This window comes from Aspergillus tubingensis, assembly GCF_013340325.1.
Source record: "Aspergillus tubingensis WU-2223L DNA, scaffold_3, whole genome shotgun sequence".
In the NCBI taxonomy this organism is placed as follows: domain Eukaryota; kingdom Fungi; phylum Ascomycota; class Eurotiomycetes; order Eurotiales; family Aspergillaceae; genus Aspergillus; species Aspergillus tubingensis.
The window spans coordinates 890,003-908,075 of record NW_023336277.1 but is presented as its reverse complement, the minus strand read 5'-3'; the positions used below and the strand labels follow the sequence as shown (position 1 = coordinate 908,075).

Genomic DNA, 18,073 nt, shown 5'->3' with positions numbered 1-18,073 from the left:
TGTTGCTTATGCACTTCTATGCCTCCTCAAGGCCCAGGTAAGTGACTGTGATTACTGATTGTCTGCTGTTACACAGGCAGTTCTCGCACTTATATGTGAAAGGCATGGTATATTCCAAATACTTGATTCATTGATTTCTTCACGAGTCACTGTATATGATAAATAATAAATACTAGAAATTACATATGCACAGGAAGTCCTTGAGGACTGACCCGTTATAATGGCTTCGATGGGTTGTCACCTACTGAATTTTTCCATGTCACTGACTACACACTCCAAAGGACAAGGCTCTTTATAACGACCAACCTGTATCAACAGTTCTTTTCATGTGATAAACAATCCCACTGAGACTACAATATTACCGAGACTATCATACACTACCAGTCATACTTTACAATTTACAACAACAAAATGTCTGAATTGTATCGCCCAGATCGGCCAAATTGTGAAGTTGTGCGCTGGGCCGAGCGCTTCAAACAGATCCTCACCCAAAAACACAACCCCATCACCCAGTCCGAGACCCAAAGCGGCTTCCACCCACTCAAGTACAATATTGTTCTTGAAAGGAGGATTTTCGAAGAGAAGAGCCCTTATGAGGTCTGCAAGTTTGTGCACCACGATTACAACGAAATCATTATTCTCGTCGGTTGCAGTAAAAAGCCTACCACCAAGCTGCCCACAGCAGTGTGGTTGGACGCAAGAGCGCATGAATTGTGTGCTGAGACTGACTCCAGATTGCCGTCTGATAAAGGTCTCTATGTTGCCAAGGTGTGGCTGGGTCACGTACACTTTTTCAGGGCTATGCGTTCATTCGGTAATTGTTATGCTATGCATCCCATTGTTAGGGGGGACAGATGGCTACTGGATGGGGATACCAAAATGGTCTACGAGATCTTGAATGAGATCAGAGCGCAGTTTGGCTTCCCTGCACTCCATGAACCTTTTGTGCGGTTGAGCTCGTTGGAGAACTATGAGGTTCTTGCGGAGACCTCCAGGATCATGTCTGAGACTGGCCCGAAGGTTAATTATCGTAATTGGTTTACTGATACCGATCATGAGGGAAATACTGTGGTTGAAAATCAGGTGAAAAAGGAGCACTAAAGTGAGTCGCCGGGGATAATTCTAGAATGTTGATATGATTTGGTTTTGTGATCGGTGTGTTTTGTCTCTTGGTCGGTGATTATGGCTTGTACTTCGGGTTATTCCTTTGCCCTGGAACCGCTATTACTCATAGTGCAGGCTACCTCAACAATTTATTAGTCTTTGCTTTGCATGTTTTGCAGATCATGTCTTTATTCGACCGAATATTTCAAGAAGAGGCGCTGCTTCCCAAGCATCATGGTAGCCGCCCCGAAATCATACAGGATACTGGATGGCGTAGCGTAAGGTGAAGGCACGAATCTGAACGTTAATGCGTAAATTCAAAATACATAAAGCGCTTTATATTGTGAATCTGAATACTAGGATCTGAACGGGAATGTCGGCAGTCAACAGTGTTCACAGTTTCAATAAGAGTCATTCCCTGCCCGAATCAGCAGCAGCACCTATAAAGCCTTCGCCTGCACCACCTTCCTCTTCCTTCCCTTTCCATAAAAAATAGCCAAATTATCAGAATCAAGAAGCATACATGGCATTCAAAGTCTTTCCAATGATTAGGCCTAAAATTATGGTCAATTGTCAAACATACACATAACTAACCAAGCTCAATTTGATATACCACCTTGCCTAACTGTACCCTTCCTTTCTGACATAATAACATATCTACAGTCCGTCAATCTCAAAAGGCGAATTTTACGATTTTGAATTTCGTGACTAGCATTCACAGAGAATAAATGGAATACGCAGTTCCTTATATCATTTAGCCCCATTGGTACTAAAAAGAAAGAGACGGTGCATACTAACTGCACTACTTCTTCCACCACGTCCCAGTGACCGGTCTATCTGCAGTTCGAGAAGGACATGGATTTTGGGAACAAGAAATGCGTTATACACGGCATGTCCTGAAAACCCGCTATGCAGCCGAGTACACAACTACAATCCAGCCAACGCCGGAGCGAAGCCCATACCGTCGAAGTACACAAAATGAATATTTTTAGCACAGAGACACCCGCTAAGCGAGGGCATAGACCCGAGCCCGGAACGATGGTATCCTCTTCAACACACTGGACAACAAATAGGAGCAGAGCACAGCGTACCAGAATAGTGCATCCCTTAATCACTCAATACTTTCGATCAATTCACCATCAATATGAGAACTATATGGAGTTTTATTGTAATTTCCCCGATGATCGCAGATATTTAGCACCGGGTGAACGATTACTCAACGTTGGGTACGTGAACAACGCTCATGGAGATCCTCTCTTTTTGCCACGCCTGAAGCTGGGGGAGTCAGATACCCTTCATATCCTGCTATAGATTATTCCTAATGACACAAATTAGACGCAATTCCCACAGGCCCAGAGGAACCGCAAGGGAAAAATGTTAAATTCATATTCCGGGGCACGATGAGAGAATGACAACCGACGAAGGTATCAAGGTGTACTATGATTGGCAAAGGCTGAATCTCAAGCTTGGAAGTCTCAAAAGAGTCTCCTCATCTTTCCAATGACAAGTCTGATTCCAGAATTTCCCGGTTATTTTTCTTGGCAATTTGGAGGTTGTTACTAATGGAAACGAACTATCTCGTCGAAAGACCGGTTTTCTGTGCCCCTTAATTCCTGTACGCTGCTTTGGCTGCGCGTTTGTTTTACACAAAGTGGCATTGTTAGAATACGCTCGCATAAGTCGGGAAGGATACCAGTTAGGTCAGAACCAATATTTTTGCTCATTTGTGAGGCCTGGTCGTTCTGTTTATCTGCATTTTGAGATATATGTCGAACTACCTTGAGGTGCTGAAAAAACTGTATATGCTGTCTGGATGAACAGACTATTTGCCGTGATACAGAAGTCGATGGAAAATGGAATAAAGCAATTCCGGTAGTCCATGAGGCTAAGATGCTAGGAGTCAGGCATCTAAGTACCACACACATCCTGGGAATTGACAAGCAGCAACTTTGTGAACCATTCGACCTTGACAAGTATTGCCCGATAGAAAGCAGCCTCATTTGAGAGATATATATGATGGCTATTTCCCTATGTTGTCTTTCAGGCGATTACTCCAGTCCAGAGTCGTTGTACATTCTCGAATAGGTCGTAAATTACCAGGAGAATGACACTTAGATAGGCGGTCCTAGTAGGAATGAAGTTTCTCTATGGCACTAGTATACTTAGGGGTTTCATCTCGCCTGGCTATATATCGCACAAAGTTGGCCTACATCTTAGAGAGGAAGGTGAAAGAATGGAAGCTAGAAGACAAAGATCTCCTACCAGCAACTGCTCACCAGGGCGGCCAGATGATAGGATTGTCTGCATCGCCTTCTCAACCAGATTCATCGGATTCTCGCTCTGGTTAAGTGAACAGGTCATCAATGCCTCCTACCAATTCACAGAAAGCCATACCCTGCCTGATTATCTGGCAGATGCAACTCACAATTCCTCTTGATCGGAGTTCCAGGATAACTTCAACTTAGCAGAGTACTGCATTTTCAATATGGTTTAGTTTCGGAAACAGCAATAAAGGTAGCAACCGCAAGAGGTATATGAGATGTCTTACCTTCCCATCATCATTGAAATAGAAAAAGTTCTAATGGTAGGTGTCTGTATGAATTCCGTATATTGACCTAAAGTCACCGGCCTTCTTGTGTACGCGATGAATAGCGGCTGTGTCAGATGAAGATGATAATGACCTTCGAAGCTAAATATAGCATTGAGGGAACAGGAATGGACGTAAACATAGCCGCAAGGACCCCCCAGGTCTCATCTTCAATAATGCTCTTTTTCCTGACCACTTGTCCAGATTTGGACGCTAGCCATACCGAAGGACCATGTCTAGAGTAAAGTCTGTCGGTTGAGACGATACATCGGTAATAGAGGGAAGAGTGGCTTTTGTTCAGCCATCCAGCAAGGCACCTTATCAATGGCCGATGAGAAGTTAGAGCTGCATGTAGACTCTTTGTCTAAATCATGGTCGGTATCTCTTGTGTTGCAATTCTCCTTGATTGCCCTGGCCAAGACCAACGTGATTATCGCATCTAGTCGAGGACGAATCAGTTCGTCGCAAAATGATGTTTCTCCTCTCGCGAAGTAACGATTCAACAATGTCCCTAAAGCAATGCATGAGTATTTCGAGGGCACAGTTATGAATGGGAACAGGGAGACACAAATGGGGTTATATCAACCTTGAAAAGGATAATTACCCATGCTAACGGGTTAGTCAATGGTTTGGCGCGTTGCAGTAGCTTGGAGGAGTTGAGCGGGCTTGAGTTTGCGGACCCCTAGTAGAGGGTGAGTCTAGAAGGGAGGAAAGGGGAGATGGAGAGTTTGGAGCAAGAATGCTATTTCAAAGCTTCTTTGCCGGGTTTATTTAGGACTACCGTCGTGCTGGTTGCAATTGTTTCCTGCGCAGCCAAGTCCTACCTAAGCGTCTCTTAGCCAGGAGGTTAACAAAGCATGTATTCATTATTTCATCATTGGCTAATGTGATACTATTCCATGTTGTACCATAGCTTCGGAGGAATTTGTATTATGACAGTGCTGGCAGTTACGTCAAGACGGCAGAATGGAGTCCTATTTCGTTTAGTCTTGAAGAAGGAGAATATTAATTTATCCTCATCTCAGTAGTGATGAGAGGAGCGACATTACATACGTTTCCAAATAATATCACTCCTACCTGGAAGACTTGGGTTCTGAAGGACTTTGTCATTTCCAAACGCTTGACATACATGATCCATCAACCAACATGTTAGCCAGATAACTGTATCACCTTGCTGCCAACACGATTATACATTTCCAAGAGCGATACGGCCTGAGATGAGATAAGCCGCAGTGGCATCACGGCGCAGTTTGAAATGGTGATACAAAGGAGTGATTGAAGGTCTGACAGTTATTCTCCGCGCGGGTGAAACCCTTGTGGATGGATACGAAGCGATATGATGTGATACGGACGATGTAGCGGCGAGGGACTTCTTTCCATTGTTCGCCCAGATTTAGATATGACATCGTATGATTATGCGAGGTCAAGGGGTTGCTTCTTCCCTGGGCGGATATGTGATCGTGGCTTCAACATCAACGCATTGCTGCCTGAATTCGGTGCATATCTAAATTCGCGTCGTATATGATGTTGAGCAAAGAATTGTAAAGCTGGCCAATGATATAAATCGACACCATGTCCGAGGAGTATAGTAGCATCGTATTCGATGCCTTCGTCTTCTTCGTGGGATATACATCACTGGGCTGTGCGTATCACCTCATCTCATCTCATTATCTTACCACATCCGACTTCTCTTCGCTGAACATCCCTTCCCGTCTCGGGGATATCTTATATTCCGCGTCATTCACACAAGGAGAGGTGTCTTTACCCGGAAGACAAGAATATAAATATCCTCCGTGCTTAGTGACCAAACTACGTCAAGATGCATCTCAGCATACCCAGCACCAAGCTTCTCATCACCCTCGGCATCGTCACAACCACCATGTCCACTACCACTAGCACGAGTCCAATGCTAACCCGCGATGTCTGCATCATCGGCGGCGGCGCAGCAGGAACCTACGCTGCCATCCGTCTTCAACAACTCGGCAAGTCCGTTGTCGTAATCGACCGCAAACCGCGTCTGGGCGGACAGACAACCACGTACACCAACCCAGCCGTCACCCCGCTTCCCATCGAATACGGGGTGACCTACTACCAGAACATGTCTATTGTGCAGGACTTTTTCGGTCACTTCAACATACCGCTGACCTACTCGGCATTCGATTACAAGATCGACATGTTTGACTTCATCACGGGAACGGCCATACCTGCTACTGCGGAGGCGGAATCCAACGCTGCTATGGATCGCTATATCGCGCAGTTGAAAGAGTACCCGTATCTAAGGGTCGGGCTTGATTTACCTGTTCCTGTGCCGGAGGATTTGGTGATGCCGTTCGGAGATTTCGTGCACAAGTATGATCTGGAAGCTGGGGTTGGGGACTTGGGGGGCTCAATTGATCCGTTGGGAAATTGGCCTGATTTGCCGACGCTTTACGTATTGAAGTACGCGAATTTAGATGTTTTGGAAGGCGATAGGACTGGGTTTGTGCGACCAAAGAGTCGGAACAATAGTGAGTTGTATGGGGATGCGGAGAAGGAGTTAGGGGAGGAGGGATTGTTGTTGGGGAGTAAGGTTGTCAGCATGGATCGGGATGGGGGTGCGGACTGGGTGTATGTGACGGTGAGAAAAGGAGAGGAGGAGACAACGGTCCAAGCTAAAAGCTTGGTGGTGGCTGTGCAGCCGAGCTTGGACAGTCTGAAAGGGTTTGACCTCGGGGTTAAGGAGAAGACTCTGTTTGGACAGTTCAAAAACTTGTTCTTCTATACGGCATTGGTGCGAGTCAAGGGGCTGCCAGATCGGACTTGTTACATGAATCGTGGGGCAAACGATCCTTTCTTGATCCCGAAATTGCCTGGGATGCTTGTGCTCAAGCCTACGGAGGCATCGGAGCTGAAGGTGGCGAATTATCTCAGCACGAAGGCGTTGTCGGAGGAGGAGGTGAAACAGGGTATGCTTCACGATATGGAAAGCATCCGCCGGAGAGCAAAAGTCGACTTTCCGGACCCAGAATTCCTCGCCATTGGGGATCACAGCCCGTACCAACTGACTGTTCCGGCTGAGGCCATCGAGAACGGATTCTACCGTGATCTCAATTCCCTGCAAGGGGAGCGTCGGACGTTTTACACCGCGGCCACATGGGAATCTCATAGCACACCGCAGATCTGGGAGTTCACCGAGCAGATGCTGCAAAGCCATCTCCTAAAGTCACTGTGACAACTTAATAGCCGATGTCAAGATAGAAGTTCAGTGAATATGAGCAGATGCTAGCGTATCACTTTCACGTAGGTCGTTAAACTTAGCTTGTAACAAGTCCGCAGATCCTTGCGGGAGGCACCGGCAGCGGAGTAGAACTGGGATACTGTCAGACAAAGCAGAGAGGGCATGTATTTTCCGAAACTCCGCGGCTATGCGTCCATCCGATAGGCCATGAGGATGATTCGGATGATTCGATAGGTAGCCGAGACCGAGGTCATTAGCTGTGGAGACCCGAGTTTTAAGGTCAGCTGTGAAACGTTGTACAGGCGTTGTCATTTTCTCACACAAACGCTTGGTGACCGATAGCCCAGATCGGACATGACCAGTTGGATATTCTCCGATCAGGAAGTACGAGATATCATTCTTGCGCACAGACTGTTGTCTCGAGACAGATGTAACCCTATTTCAAGTTCATGTAGGACATGGCCAATGAATATTGATGAGATAATTGCAAAGTACTCCATCATTAACAAGAAAGCGCAAAATAATCACAAAAACAACGGACTTCGCTGGGCCGCCCTGCATTAACCCGAGCTGAGCTCACTATACGGAGCCATTGCTACTCAACACACCGGAATTTCGCTTCCTTCTTCCACTCACTGGCAATCTCTAGCTGACCAGTCTGGTCGTTAACAGCCAAGAAACGATTACTGTAATATCCGCCAGGTACGATGGGGATAAGCCCGTACTATGATAATCGGGAGGCCACACGTCAGTAACGTGGGATCCGATAGCGACTAATTTTGCGGCAGGCCAGCTTACCTCCAGTGCGTCATCGCTGTAACCACGTGTCTCAACCCAGATGTTATACACACAGTTATCATACACGAAGGCTACCTGGAAACGCTGGATGAGATCATGTGTACTGGATGTAACAAGAAGGGGATTACATACCTTGTCTGGGATTCCGAACTTCCCAATCAACTTCGAGTGCGAGAGCGAGACATTAGCACCAATTCGCAATGGATCAGAATAAGGAGCAACTAACGCCATCATCACGACAGAGCCAGAACTCGCCATTAGCCCGGAGCTTATCCCCTGGGCTAGGCTGGTGGTCGTTTGAATGGAGAGACAGGAGATTCTCGTCATCGATGGCTAGAACACGGCCGGTGAAGGAGGTGAAGAGACCAGAGTGACTCGGCATTTTGCAATGGATCGACAGTGTGTGAAAATCATGGAAGCTACTGCAAGCAATGTGATGGCGATTTCAATTTAAAACTGAAAGGGTGGGAACCGTAGCTTAAAGCGGGAATCTTTTTATGACGTGTTCCATCGCTTCGCATGATGCAAAAATGTAGAATCGTACCAAGTTGAGCGTTTCATGGCATCGGCTCACTGTGGCTGGCCATGGCCCTCGTGGCCTTTACTGTAGGGGGCTTACTCCGCTCTTTCCAAGTAATATGATGAAACATAGTCGGCCAGTAAGCCTGGGGACCAGGTCTTAGAAACAAACAAGAAATACGGAGATGATGATGAAGTCATTCTTAGGAGAGAGGGGCGTGCTGCGAACACGAACATTGAATCTCACATCATCTCCAACGGGAATGCCGTTTGAAGTCTCCTGATGTCTCAATGCTAAGCGACCACAGCAAATGCTGTAAACAGCAGGACTTTATATGACACCACACGCCTTGCATGACTTATTCGAATCTCCTCGGGATTGCATTCCATAAGCCATGATTCCGCATCTTTATTTTTTTCTGTGCATTCTGCAGGAAACACAAGCACAATGGATCAGGCGAACAATGACAGCAAAAAGACACATTGCTTTTCCCAGGCAACAGTGAATGCCATGTGGGCTGCCAGGCTATCGCCAATGAGCGTGCAGGCGGTTCATCAGGCATCGGCGTTCCAGGAAGAGATGGTTGTTGCAACGATTGCGGACAGCAAGCATCAGGTCAACGTGGAAGCACAACACTTCACCTGTCGTGAAAGACTCAATGTGGCTCACTTGAACAATGCCGCTCATGCACTGGCCCGAAGACATGTTGTCCTACGTTCCCTCTTTTGCTGGAATGATCATGCCACAAAACAACATCCCGCCCGGATATTGATGTTAGTTCTTGGAACCGATTACCCAGTAGCAAATATCAAGCTTGTCAGTGAAGGACCGACCCAGGATACGAATACAGAAGATTCCCCTATCGAATTTCATGTGCTGGGTTTGTCTGGCGCTTCAGAAATTCGCCAATGGCATGGAGAGATGCCATGGAGGTTAACAATCAACTCATTGCCTGACCAGAAAGGTTCTCGTCTATCACTGTGCTACCATACCGCAATCCTGGACGAGTCTTCGGCTTGTCGGATGTTGCGCTACCTGTGGGATGAGCTGCAGGCCCCCGGTTCCACCGTCGTGTCTGACTTCATTGCAGCCCACAAGGGCCAGGCGTTCCGACGCAGCCATGATATGCAACGTCGGGTTCGAGAAAGATTTGCGGGAGCACCTCCTCTCCTAGCCGTCCTCGGTAGCACACAGCCACTTGACAGAGAGGGGTATGGTGTGACGATCGACAAAGTGGCTATGCCTTACGCTCGGGCCGATTGCCTCTTGAGAGCGCGGCAGGCCCTATACATGGCACTCTGCACATTGGATGGGACACAAGAGGCCACATTTTTAGAGTTAACGCCACACAGAGGGGCACTCCCCTCGAACCATAGAGAGGTTTTGGGTCCAATTCTAGTGCCTCAGATTCGTTGGACTCAACATGATAGAAACACATCACTCCCAAGAATCGCTGAAAGTCTTGCTTCGGGATGCGACATTAACCACGCCTTCTCACCTGGCGAGCTGTGTTCCTTCATTTCGAACGTGGCATATCGACCTTCAGTGTCTCTTATTTGCCACATCGAGTCATGTGCCTCCACTGGAGTCGAAGCCTGGACTTGGGAAGGCAAAGATTCATGGTCAGATGTCCCTTTGGTAGTCGAACTGATTCCATGTGGTGGGGAGTTCTACCTCGTCCGCATTCGCTACCACCGTGACCTATTCAAAGACAACCCAATTGCAGCATTCCGACAGTTCTTTTGCGCATCGCTAGAATGGCAAAAATGTGAGCATGATACATGGAAAGACATTACCCTCGAGTTTGCGGTCCACCATATCCTGAGTTCATGCCCCGATGCAGCTGTCCAGCTGGAAAACCAGAAGAAGATCCAAACCAACAATGAGCATGCCGGTGAGTCTCCACAGACTACCATGCTCAGTAGTACATCGCACACTACCATAGAGAAGTGCACTGGACATACATATTCTTCTCTGAGTAACGCGAGGGCCGAAGGTGGTGCATGTGCGCATCACCTGCTGGAGCGGAGTGCTAGAAGATTTCCCGAGAAGATTGCCCTGCAGTATGAGATTTCCAATTATTTGACATATAAGGACTTGAACGATCGTTGTAACCAGCTTGCTGAATCCTTATCTTGTTGGATCGAGCGTACCAAACCAATGTGTCCTGGTGAAGAAATCATTATCCCACTTTCATTCGACAAAGGGTTTGAGGTGGTTATAGCTATGTTCTCGGTGCTGAAGGCAGGGGCAGCTTTCGTGCATATCGATGCGAGTCTGCCGGCTAGCCGAATAGCGGGGATCATTCGGAAGGCAGGGGCGCCATTCATTCTTTACGATGGAAAGGCTGACACGCCTAAGTTGAACGAAGTTGCCAGGAGGGAAGGCATGGAAATCGTTGCGCTCAACGATTTGGCCAGGATGCAGGACAAGCGTCCACTTCCATTCACCCGGAAAGAGCAACCGGCGTCCTCGCTTGCGTACATTCAAGTGACGTCTGGAACGACTGGGGAGCCGAAATGTATCATGATAGAGCACCGCAACTTGGTGGCTTTCATGGAAGCCGACGAGCCGGAGTTTCTAGGAAGTTGGATGACCAACAAGCTGCAGCTCTCAAACCGCACCTTTGACATAGCCATGGCTGACATATTTGGCACGTTGGGGCGTGGAGGAAGATTGGTGTTCGGCCCAGACGCAGAGATACTGTCCACTCTGGCAACATGGCTAGAGATGACCAGCGTGACGGATCTGAATACGTCTCCCTTGATCGCAGACGTGCTGAAGGACCATGTCCCAGCTTACCTGAGTATCCTGATGGTCGGCGGAGAGCCCTTCCATCCCTCCCTCATAGAGGGCATCCCTAAGCAGTGTCGATTATACAACAACTATGGCCCAAGCGAAACAACTTTTGTAGCGACGACATACACTGTATCAGAGGAGGATGAAAATAAGTCAAACGTCCCGGTTGGCCGCTCTTTTGGATCATGTAATATTCATATACTGGCACCTGAAAGCACTGAAAGGGTCAAAAGCGGAGATGTTGGTGAGATCTGCATCAGTGGGTCCCAAGTATCCAGGGGTTACCTGGGACAGCCCGAGCTTACTGGTAAAAGCTTTGTCTCAGATCCGTCTGCGAAAGATGAGAATTGCAAGCTGTATCGCACTGGAGACCTTGGACGATTTTTACCCGACGGAAGACTGGAGTATACAGGGCGCAAAGATACACAAGTGAAACTTCGAGGGCAGCGTGTCGAAACACTCGAAATAGAAATGGAGATTAGGAAGCATCCTCGAGTGAAGGCTTGCGCAGTCACCACAGGCGACTCGAGCCATGGAATGGCGCTCGTTGCATTCATTGAGACACAGCCGAACCACCAAGACTCATTTACCGATGCGACAGCTGAAGAGCGCCTCTGGGCGAGTCTGGTAGATGAGATCAAGACCGTTCTATCCCAGAGCCTGCCAGACTATATGATACCAGCGCGCATTGTGAAGCTTGATGATGGCTTACCTCGTTTACCTAGCAACAAGCTTGATCAGAAAGCACTGTCATCTCGAGCAACAGAAGCCTTAGCAAGCCAAGCGTCCCAAGCGGCATTGGAATACGTCCGTCCACGGGACGAGGTGGAAAGACATGTCTGTGAAGCTTTCAGCAACGTGTTTTCTTGCCAGGTTGGCATTACAAACAGTTTTTTGGATCTTGGAGGACACTCTGTCACAGCGATACGGGCAGCGAGTAAAATAAGGAAACACCTCCGCACTGTTATCACCTTCCGGGATGTTTTGGAATGCTTGACCCCGGAAACGCTGAGTGCTCGCATTCGTGCTTCTGCGGAAAACATACCGCAAAGTCTACCGACGTATCTAGCTCCAGATAGCATGACTGTTGAGCAATCGTTCGCACAGGGGCGCTTGTGGTTCTTGGAACAGCTCCATCCAAATTTGAGCTGGTACCACATGCCACTTGCATTCAGGTTGCGAGGGAAATTGCACCTCGACGCCTTAGAGTCCGCTTTACTAGCGCTTGAGGAGCGTCATGAAACGCTGCGAACGACATTCGAAGTAAAAGGCGACGTGAATGTCCAAGTAGTCCATCCCTTTTCGCTGAAAGGTATCCGAATATTGGATCTTACTGGGGACCCTAGTCACGAACGGCTTTACTCGGTCCTTCATAGTGAGCAAACAAAGCCATTCAACCTTACAGATGAACCCGGGTGGAGAGTAGCCGTGGTGCGAGTTAGCTCCCAAGAACATGTTCTTTCCCTCGTCATCCACCATATAATTGCAGATGGATGGTCTTTGGGGGTGGTCTTGCGAGAGCTCACATTGTTCTATTCTGAGAGCCTCCGTGGAAAGAATCCCTCGTTGAGATTACCGCCCCTACCAATCCATTACCGAGGGTACTCGCTATGGCAACGTTAGGAGGGACAAATCCGGCAGCAGCAGCGTCATTTAGCGTATTGGACAAAACAGCTGCGAGGCAGTCACCCGGCCGAATTCCCGTGTGATAAGCCTCGGCCTGCTGTGCCATCAGGACAGGCTGCTGTGAGGGAAATCAAGATAGGCGGTGCTTTGTACAGGGTTTTGGAAAGACTCTGCAAGCGACATTCGATAACACCCTTCGTCTTTCTACTGGCAGCTTTCCGCGCAGCTCATTACCGAATGACAGGGGCAGCTGACGCGACTATCGGCACTCCAATCACCAATCGCAACCGTGAGGAACATGAAGATATAATTGGGCTGTTCGTGAACATGCAGTGTATGAGAGTCGAAATTTCGGAAAGCGATTCCTTCGGGGTACTGGTTCAACGGGTAAAGGAGACAGCAGCGGCGGCATTTGAGCACAACGAGGTGCCTTTCGAGATGATCGTTTCCGAGCTACACCCAACACGGGATACGTCACGCAATCCACTGATTCAGACTATCTTCGCCTTTCACCCAGAACGTGTTGATAAGATCAGACTCGAAGGCATCGATTCGGAACTGATTAGCCTGACTCATGCGACAAGGTTCGACCTCGAATTTCACGTCTGCCAGTGTGAAGATGGCCTGGAGGGTGATATCATATTCTCCACTGAGCTTTTCCATGGTCGAACGATCGACATATTGCTGTCGATCTTTCAAGATATATTGAGAGTCGGCCTAGAGGATTTACATACAGCTATTGAGACGATCCCCTTGCCGAGCGCTACTTCCGCACTTGAAGATATGGACCTCTTGGGGATTCGCCGCTCAGAGTACCCTCGGAGTTCGAGCATAGTCGATGTATTCCGCGAACAGGTAGCTGCACATCCACATAGAACAGCAGTCAAGGACAATCAGTATCAATGGAGCTATACCAGGCTTGACCTAGAGTCCGACAAGATGGCAGGTTGGTTGCGTGATTTTAAACTGCCAGAAGAGAGTGTGATCACGGTTTTCGCAAACAGATCGTGCGAGACCATCGCAGCGTTCCTGGGAATACTTAAGGCAAATATGGCCTATCTTCCACTAGATATCAAGTTCCCAGCTGCTCGAATAGAGACCATTCTTTCTTTTATTGAAGGAAATAGAGTTGTTCTGGTCGGCTCCGGATGTGAATTTCCAATTACCCACTTGGATCGGGTAGACGTCGTCCCCATGGCACGACTGTCGAGCGGTATTGGTCAGAGCCCTGCATATGTTGATAATATAATGCCTACTCCCAAGAGCCTCGCATATGTTATGTTCACCTCGGGCTCCACCGGACAGCCAAAAGGGGTCATGATTGAGCACAGGGCGGTTGTGTCACGAGTGAAGGGTTGCGGTTTACTCAAGGAAGAGGTTACCGCAAAGCCATTCGCCCACATCTCCAGCATTGCTTTTGATGCAGCAGTTTGGGAGATATACACTCCTCTGCTCAACGGCGGCACTGTCATTTGCATTGACAGTGTGACAATTACGGACTTTGAAGCCTTTTCCAACGTCCTCCATGCGGAAGGCATTAGGGTAGCACTTATTACACCCGCCCTGCTGAAACAGCTTCTGACAGATTCATCGGTTTTGATCTCTAAGCTTCATACACTGGTCGTGGGCGGAGATCGAGCGGATCCCCAGGACATGATCAAAGCACGCAAGCTAGTTCAGTGTGATGTCATAAATGCTTATGGCCCAACGGAGAATACCGTTATCAGTACCTTTTATCGAATTGCAGAGGGCGACGGATATCATAACGGTGTACCGATTGGACAAGCAGGGCCCAACTCGGGGGCGTATGTTGTGGATCAGCAACTATGTCCAGTGCCACCCGGTGTAATCGGTGAACTTGTTGTTGTCGGTGATGGCCTAGCGCGCGGCTATACCGATACACGAAGGGATGTTAATCGTTTCGTCAACATTGATATTCACGGTCAGGTTCTCAGAGCATATCGCACAGGTGACCGAGTTCGTCGCCGTCCGATAGACGGACAGCTTGAATACATTGGCCGGTTGGACGGCCAGGTCAAAATTCGAGGTTTTCGTGTTGAGACCGAGGAGATCGAGCACGTTCTTCGCAGTTCAGAGCTAGTCGAAAGTGCCGCGGTGCTCTTCCAGCAGCCCGATGATCAAGAGGGCCGACTAGTAGCTTTTGTCACGTTGTTGAAGGGGGGCGATAAGCAAGTCCCCATGGAGATAGCAAGGGGTAGGGAAGAACAGGAATCAGAACAGGCTTGGAAGCAAATTTTCAATGAAGTCACTTACGACAGCCAGATCGACCCTCGTGAGGCCGGTAGAGACTTTTCTGGATGGAAGTCAATGTACGATGGTACGGACATCGACAAAGAAGAAATGGGGGAGTGGCTGGACGACACAATCACAACGCTGCTCAATGGTGCACCGCCAGGCAACGTGCTCGAGATTGGGACCGGCTCAGGGATGATTCTCTTCAACATTGCAAGCGATCTGCAGACCTATGTCGGCCTTGAACCGGTACAGTCGATACTGGAATTTGTCAAGACTATGATGGACAAAGTTAATCCGACTCTAGCAAGCAAAGTACAGCTGCATGTCGGAAGTGCCAGTGATTTAGACAAGATATCGTCCAACATTTTATCGCCCGACCTTGTGGTAGTGAACTCTGTTGCGCAGTATTTCCCTAGTGCAGAATACCTATCCAGGCTCATCTTAGATCTTCTGCGAAAGCATCAGGCCAAGACCCTCTTCTTCGGAGACATACGTTCATACGCTCTATATGCTCAATTCCAGGTCACCAAGGCCCTGCACAGAGAAGGAAAGATTAGTCCAGAATATATCCGTCAAAGCATGGCAGATACTGTGGAGAATGAAACTGAGCTACTGATTGATCCTGCTTTCTTCACGTCCCTAGCAGCTGAATTCCCAGATCTCGTCCACCACGTCGAGATACTTCCGAAAAGAATGCGAGCGACAAACGAACTTAGTTGCTATCGTTATTCGGCCATCATCCATGCTGTGCGACAAGTCTACCTCCCCATCATTCATACCGTAGACGCAGATCAGTGGATCAACTACAGCGCCCAAGGTTTAAGCCGGAATGGGCTCTTAGATCTATTGAAGGAAGGCTCGGAATCAGCCGTTGTAGCCATCGCCAACATCCCGCACAGCAAGACTATATTCGAACGACTAGTCGCTGAGGCATTTTCCAGCCGGACAAAAATGACAGATATTGGTTGGCTACCATCGATCCGTCAGAATGCAGATGAAGTGGATGGACTCTCGGCAATGGATCTTGTTGATCTGGGTACCTTGGCAGGGTTCCATGTGGAACTAAGTTGGGCGCGACAATTTTCCCAACACGGAGGACTGGATGCCATCTTTCACCGCATCAAGTCCCAGGATGGACGACAAAGAACCATGTTTCGATTTCGCAGCGATCATGAAGGTCGCTCAACTGAAGATTTCAGCAACCAACCAATGCAAGGTCAGCCGACCCGCCATATCATAAGAGAACTCCAGCAATTCTTGAAGATACGCGTGCCTTGGTACATGGTTCCGGCTGTGATAAGGGTTCTTGGCGACATGCCTAATAATCATAGTGGCAAGATAGACAGACAAGCTCTGTCTCAAATCGCAGCCACGATGGCACCTAGGCAGGCACCAGTTGACATGACCTTCGTGCGTCCGAGAACTAAGTTCGAAGTGATTGTCTGTGAAGCATTCGGTCATGTCCTTGGATGTGAGATGGGCGTTACAGAGAATTTCTTCGATCTCGGTGGACACTCCTTGATGGCCACAAGAGCAATATCCAAGATTGTTGAGCGCACACAGTGTGCCATTACGGTCAGAGACTTGTTTGACTGCCCAACGCCAGGAGCTTTGGCAAATAAGATGTCGACAATCTGTGATGAACGTAGCAAAGCAGAAGCAGAGGGTGACAGAATACAAGGCATTGATGAGTCTGCTGATTACGAACCGGTCGTGCACGATGAATGGAATCAAGCTGTGGAGGCAGTCGGCATTTGCGCAGCAGACGTAGTGCACATAATGCCGTGTTCTCCCTTTCAGGAGGGCGTCCTTACTGCCGACCTCGTCCTCGGAGACTCTCCCGCTTATTTGGCTACCATGAAGCTGAAGTTCGACGGACACCTCGACGAGGATACGTTGCAATCAGCGTGGTATTTAACGGTAGCACGAGAGGAAATGCTTCGAACAGCCTTCATGCCATCGACGCAAGATTTGTCCTTGAGCGGAATGTGTAGTGGAGCCTTTCTGCAGGCCGTCCTCCGGTACGACTCCAACGAAGTGGAAAGGGTCTCGAGACTACGGCAACAGGAGTATAATCAGCCGCCTGACCTTGGGATGGGCCATATACCGGTTTCATTGGCATTGAGGCAAGACGACGTGACAGGTTTCAGGCAAGTTGAATTGACAATGCATCATGCCCTATATGATGAAGCCTATCTGTCGTATATTCTGGACGGCCTGTCTCGTGATTATCACCATGCTCAAAGCCATAGCCCAAGAAACGATGACAATAGCAGCCACATGCCGTTCATAACGTTCATTCACACGTTGCAACAGAAGGATCGATCGGTAGGCTCCTCCTTCTGGAAGAAATACCTAAATGGGGCACCAGCATGTACTTGGCCAATTCCATGTGGTCTCAGAGGTCCTATGGACGGAGTTCGAATCCCACATGAAGTTCATGCTGAATGGAAAGGAGATGCAGTAGCACTGTCAAGAATTTACAACACCACCGCGGCCGGTCTTGTTCGAGCAGCTTTAGCTTTGTCCATTGCTGTACATAGTGACTCAGACGAGGCTATTTTCGGTGAGGTTTCGAGTGGCCGAGCTCACTCGGAATTCGTCAAAGGCCCCTGCATCGCCACCCATCCGGTACGAATCCCGCTTGCAGTGAACCCGAAGAAACATTCTAGTGACGGACCACGAGGGAGAATTTCAATAGAAGAGCTCGTCACGCGCACCCGAGATGCATACTTAAACACGATGCCATATCAGCATCTTGGAATTGATTCTATTCGACGCTTGACTGAGAACCCCGACTTGCTTCCTTTCCAGGTGCTTTTTGTTTTTCAGGCACAAGTCACAAATGCCAAGAATCACAGATTTCCATGGAGCCGATTCAGTATTGCCGACGGTGAGTTAAAGCGTACGGACTTTCCCATGGTGCTTGAAGTGTTCTGTCAAGAGCTCACAGGCCATCTTCACATGCGATGTGTGTTTGACCCGGTGGCAATACTTCCGGCAGATGCAGATTGGGTGTTGCAGCATATCATCGACTCAATTGACCTCATGCAAACACGTTCCATGCAACATAAGGAAGATCAATCAATGCCCTGAGGCTAAGCTCGTAATCAAGGAGCGAGAGATAACTGTCATCGAACAATTGTTGGGCCACCAAGATGGGGGA

General features: G+C 48.4%; 4 protein-coding genes across 4 annotated transcripts; 3 read left to right on the top strand and 1 right to left on the bottom strand.

Moving 5' to 3' along the window:
• Positions 1-411: 411 nt before the first annotated feature.
• AtWU_01515 (sulfotransferase family protein) lies at positions 412-1,101 on the top strand (the record flags this gene model as incomplete). Its single annotated transcript, XM_035496629.1, has 1 exon — positions 412-1,101. One exon carries the CDS (start codon positions 412-414, stop codon positions 1,099-1,101), a length of 690 nt encoding a protein of 229 aa, XP_035352522.1.
• Positions 1,102-5,510: 4,409 nt separating this feature from the next.
• On the top strand, positions 5,511-6,902 carry AtWU_01514 (FAD dependent oxidoreductase; the record flags this gene model as incomplete). Its single annotated transcript, XM_035496628.1, has 1 exon — positions 5,511-6,902. One exon carries the CDS (start codon positions 5,511-5,513, stop codon positions 6,900-6,902), a length of 1,392 nt encoding a protein of 463 aa, XP_035352521.1.
• Positions 6,903-7,503: 601 nt separating this feature from the next.
• AtWU_01513 (alpha/beta hydrolase family protein) lies at positions 7,504-8,088 on the bottom strand (the record flags this gene model as incomplete). Its single annotated transcript, XM_035496627.1, has 4 exons — positions 7,504-7,632; positions 7,707-7,781; positions 7,839-7,868; positions 7,933-8,088. 4 exons carry the CDS (start codon positions 8,086-8,088, stop codon positions 7,504-7,506), a joined length of 390 nt encoding a protein of 129 aa, XP_035352520.1.
• Positions 8,089-8,673: 585 nt separating this feature from the next.
• On the top strand, positions 8,674-18,003 carry AtWU_01512 (nonribosomal peptide synthase; the record flags this gene model as incomplete). Its single annotated transcript, XM_035496626.1, has 2 exons — positions 8,674-12,462; positions 12,649-18,003. The coding sequence occupies 2 exons, from the start codon at positions 8,674-8,676 to the stop codon at positions 18,001-18,003; spliced, it is 9,144 nt and encodes a 3,047-aa protein (XP_035352519.1).
• Positions 18,004-18,073: the final 70 nt, after the last annotated feature.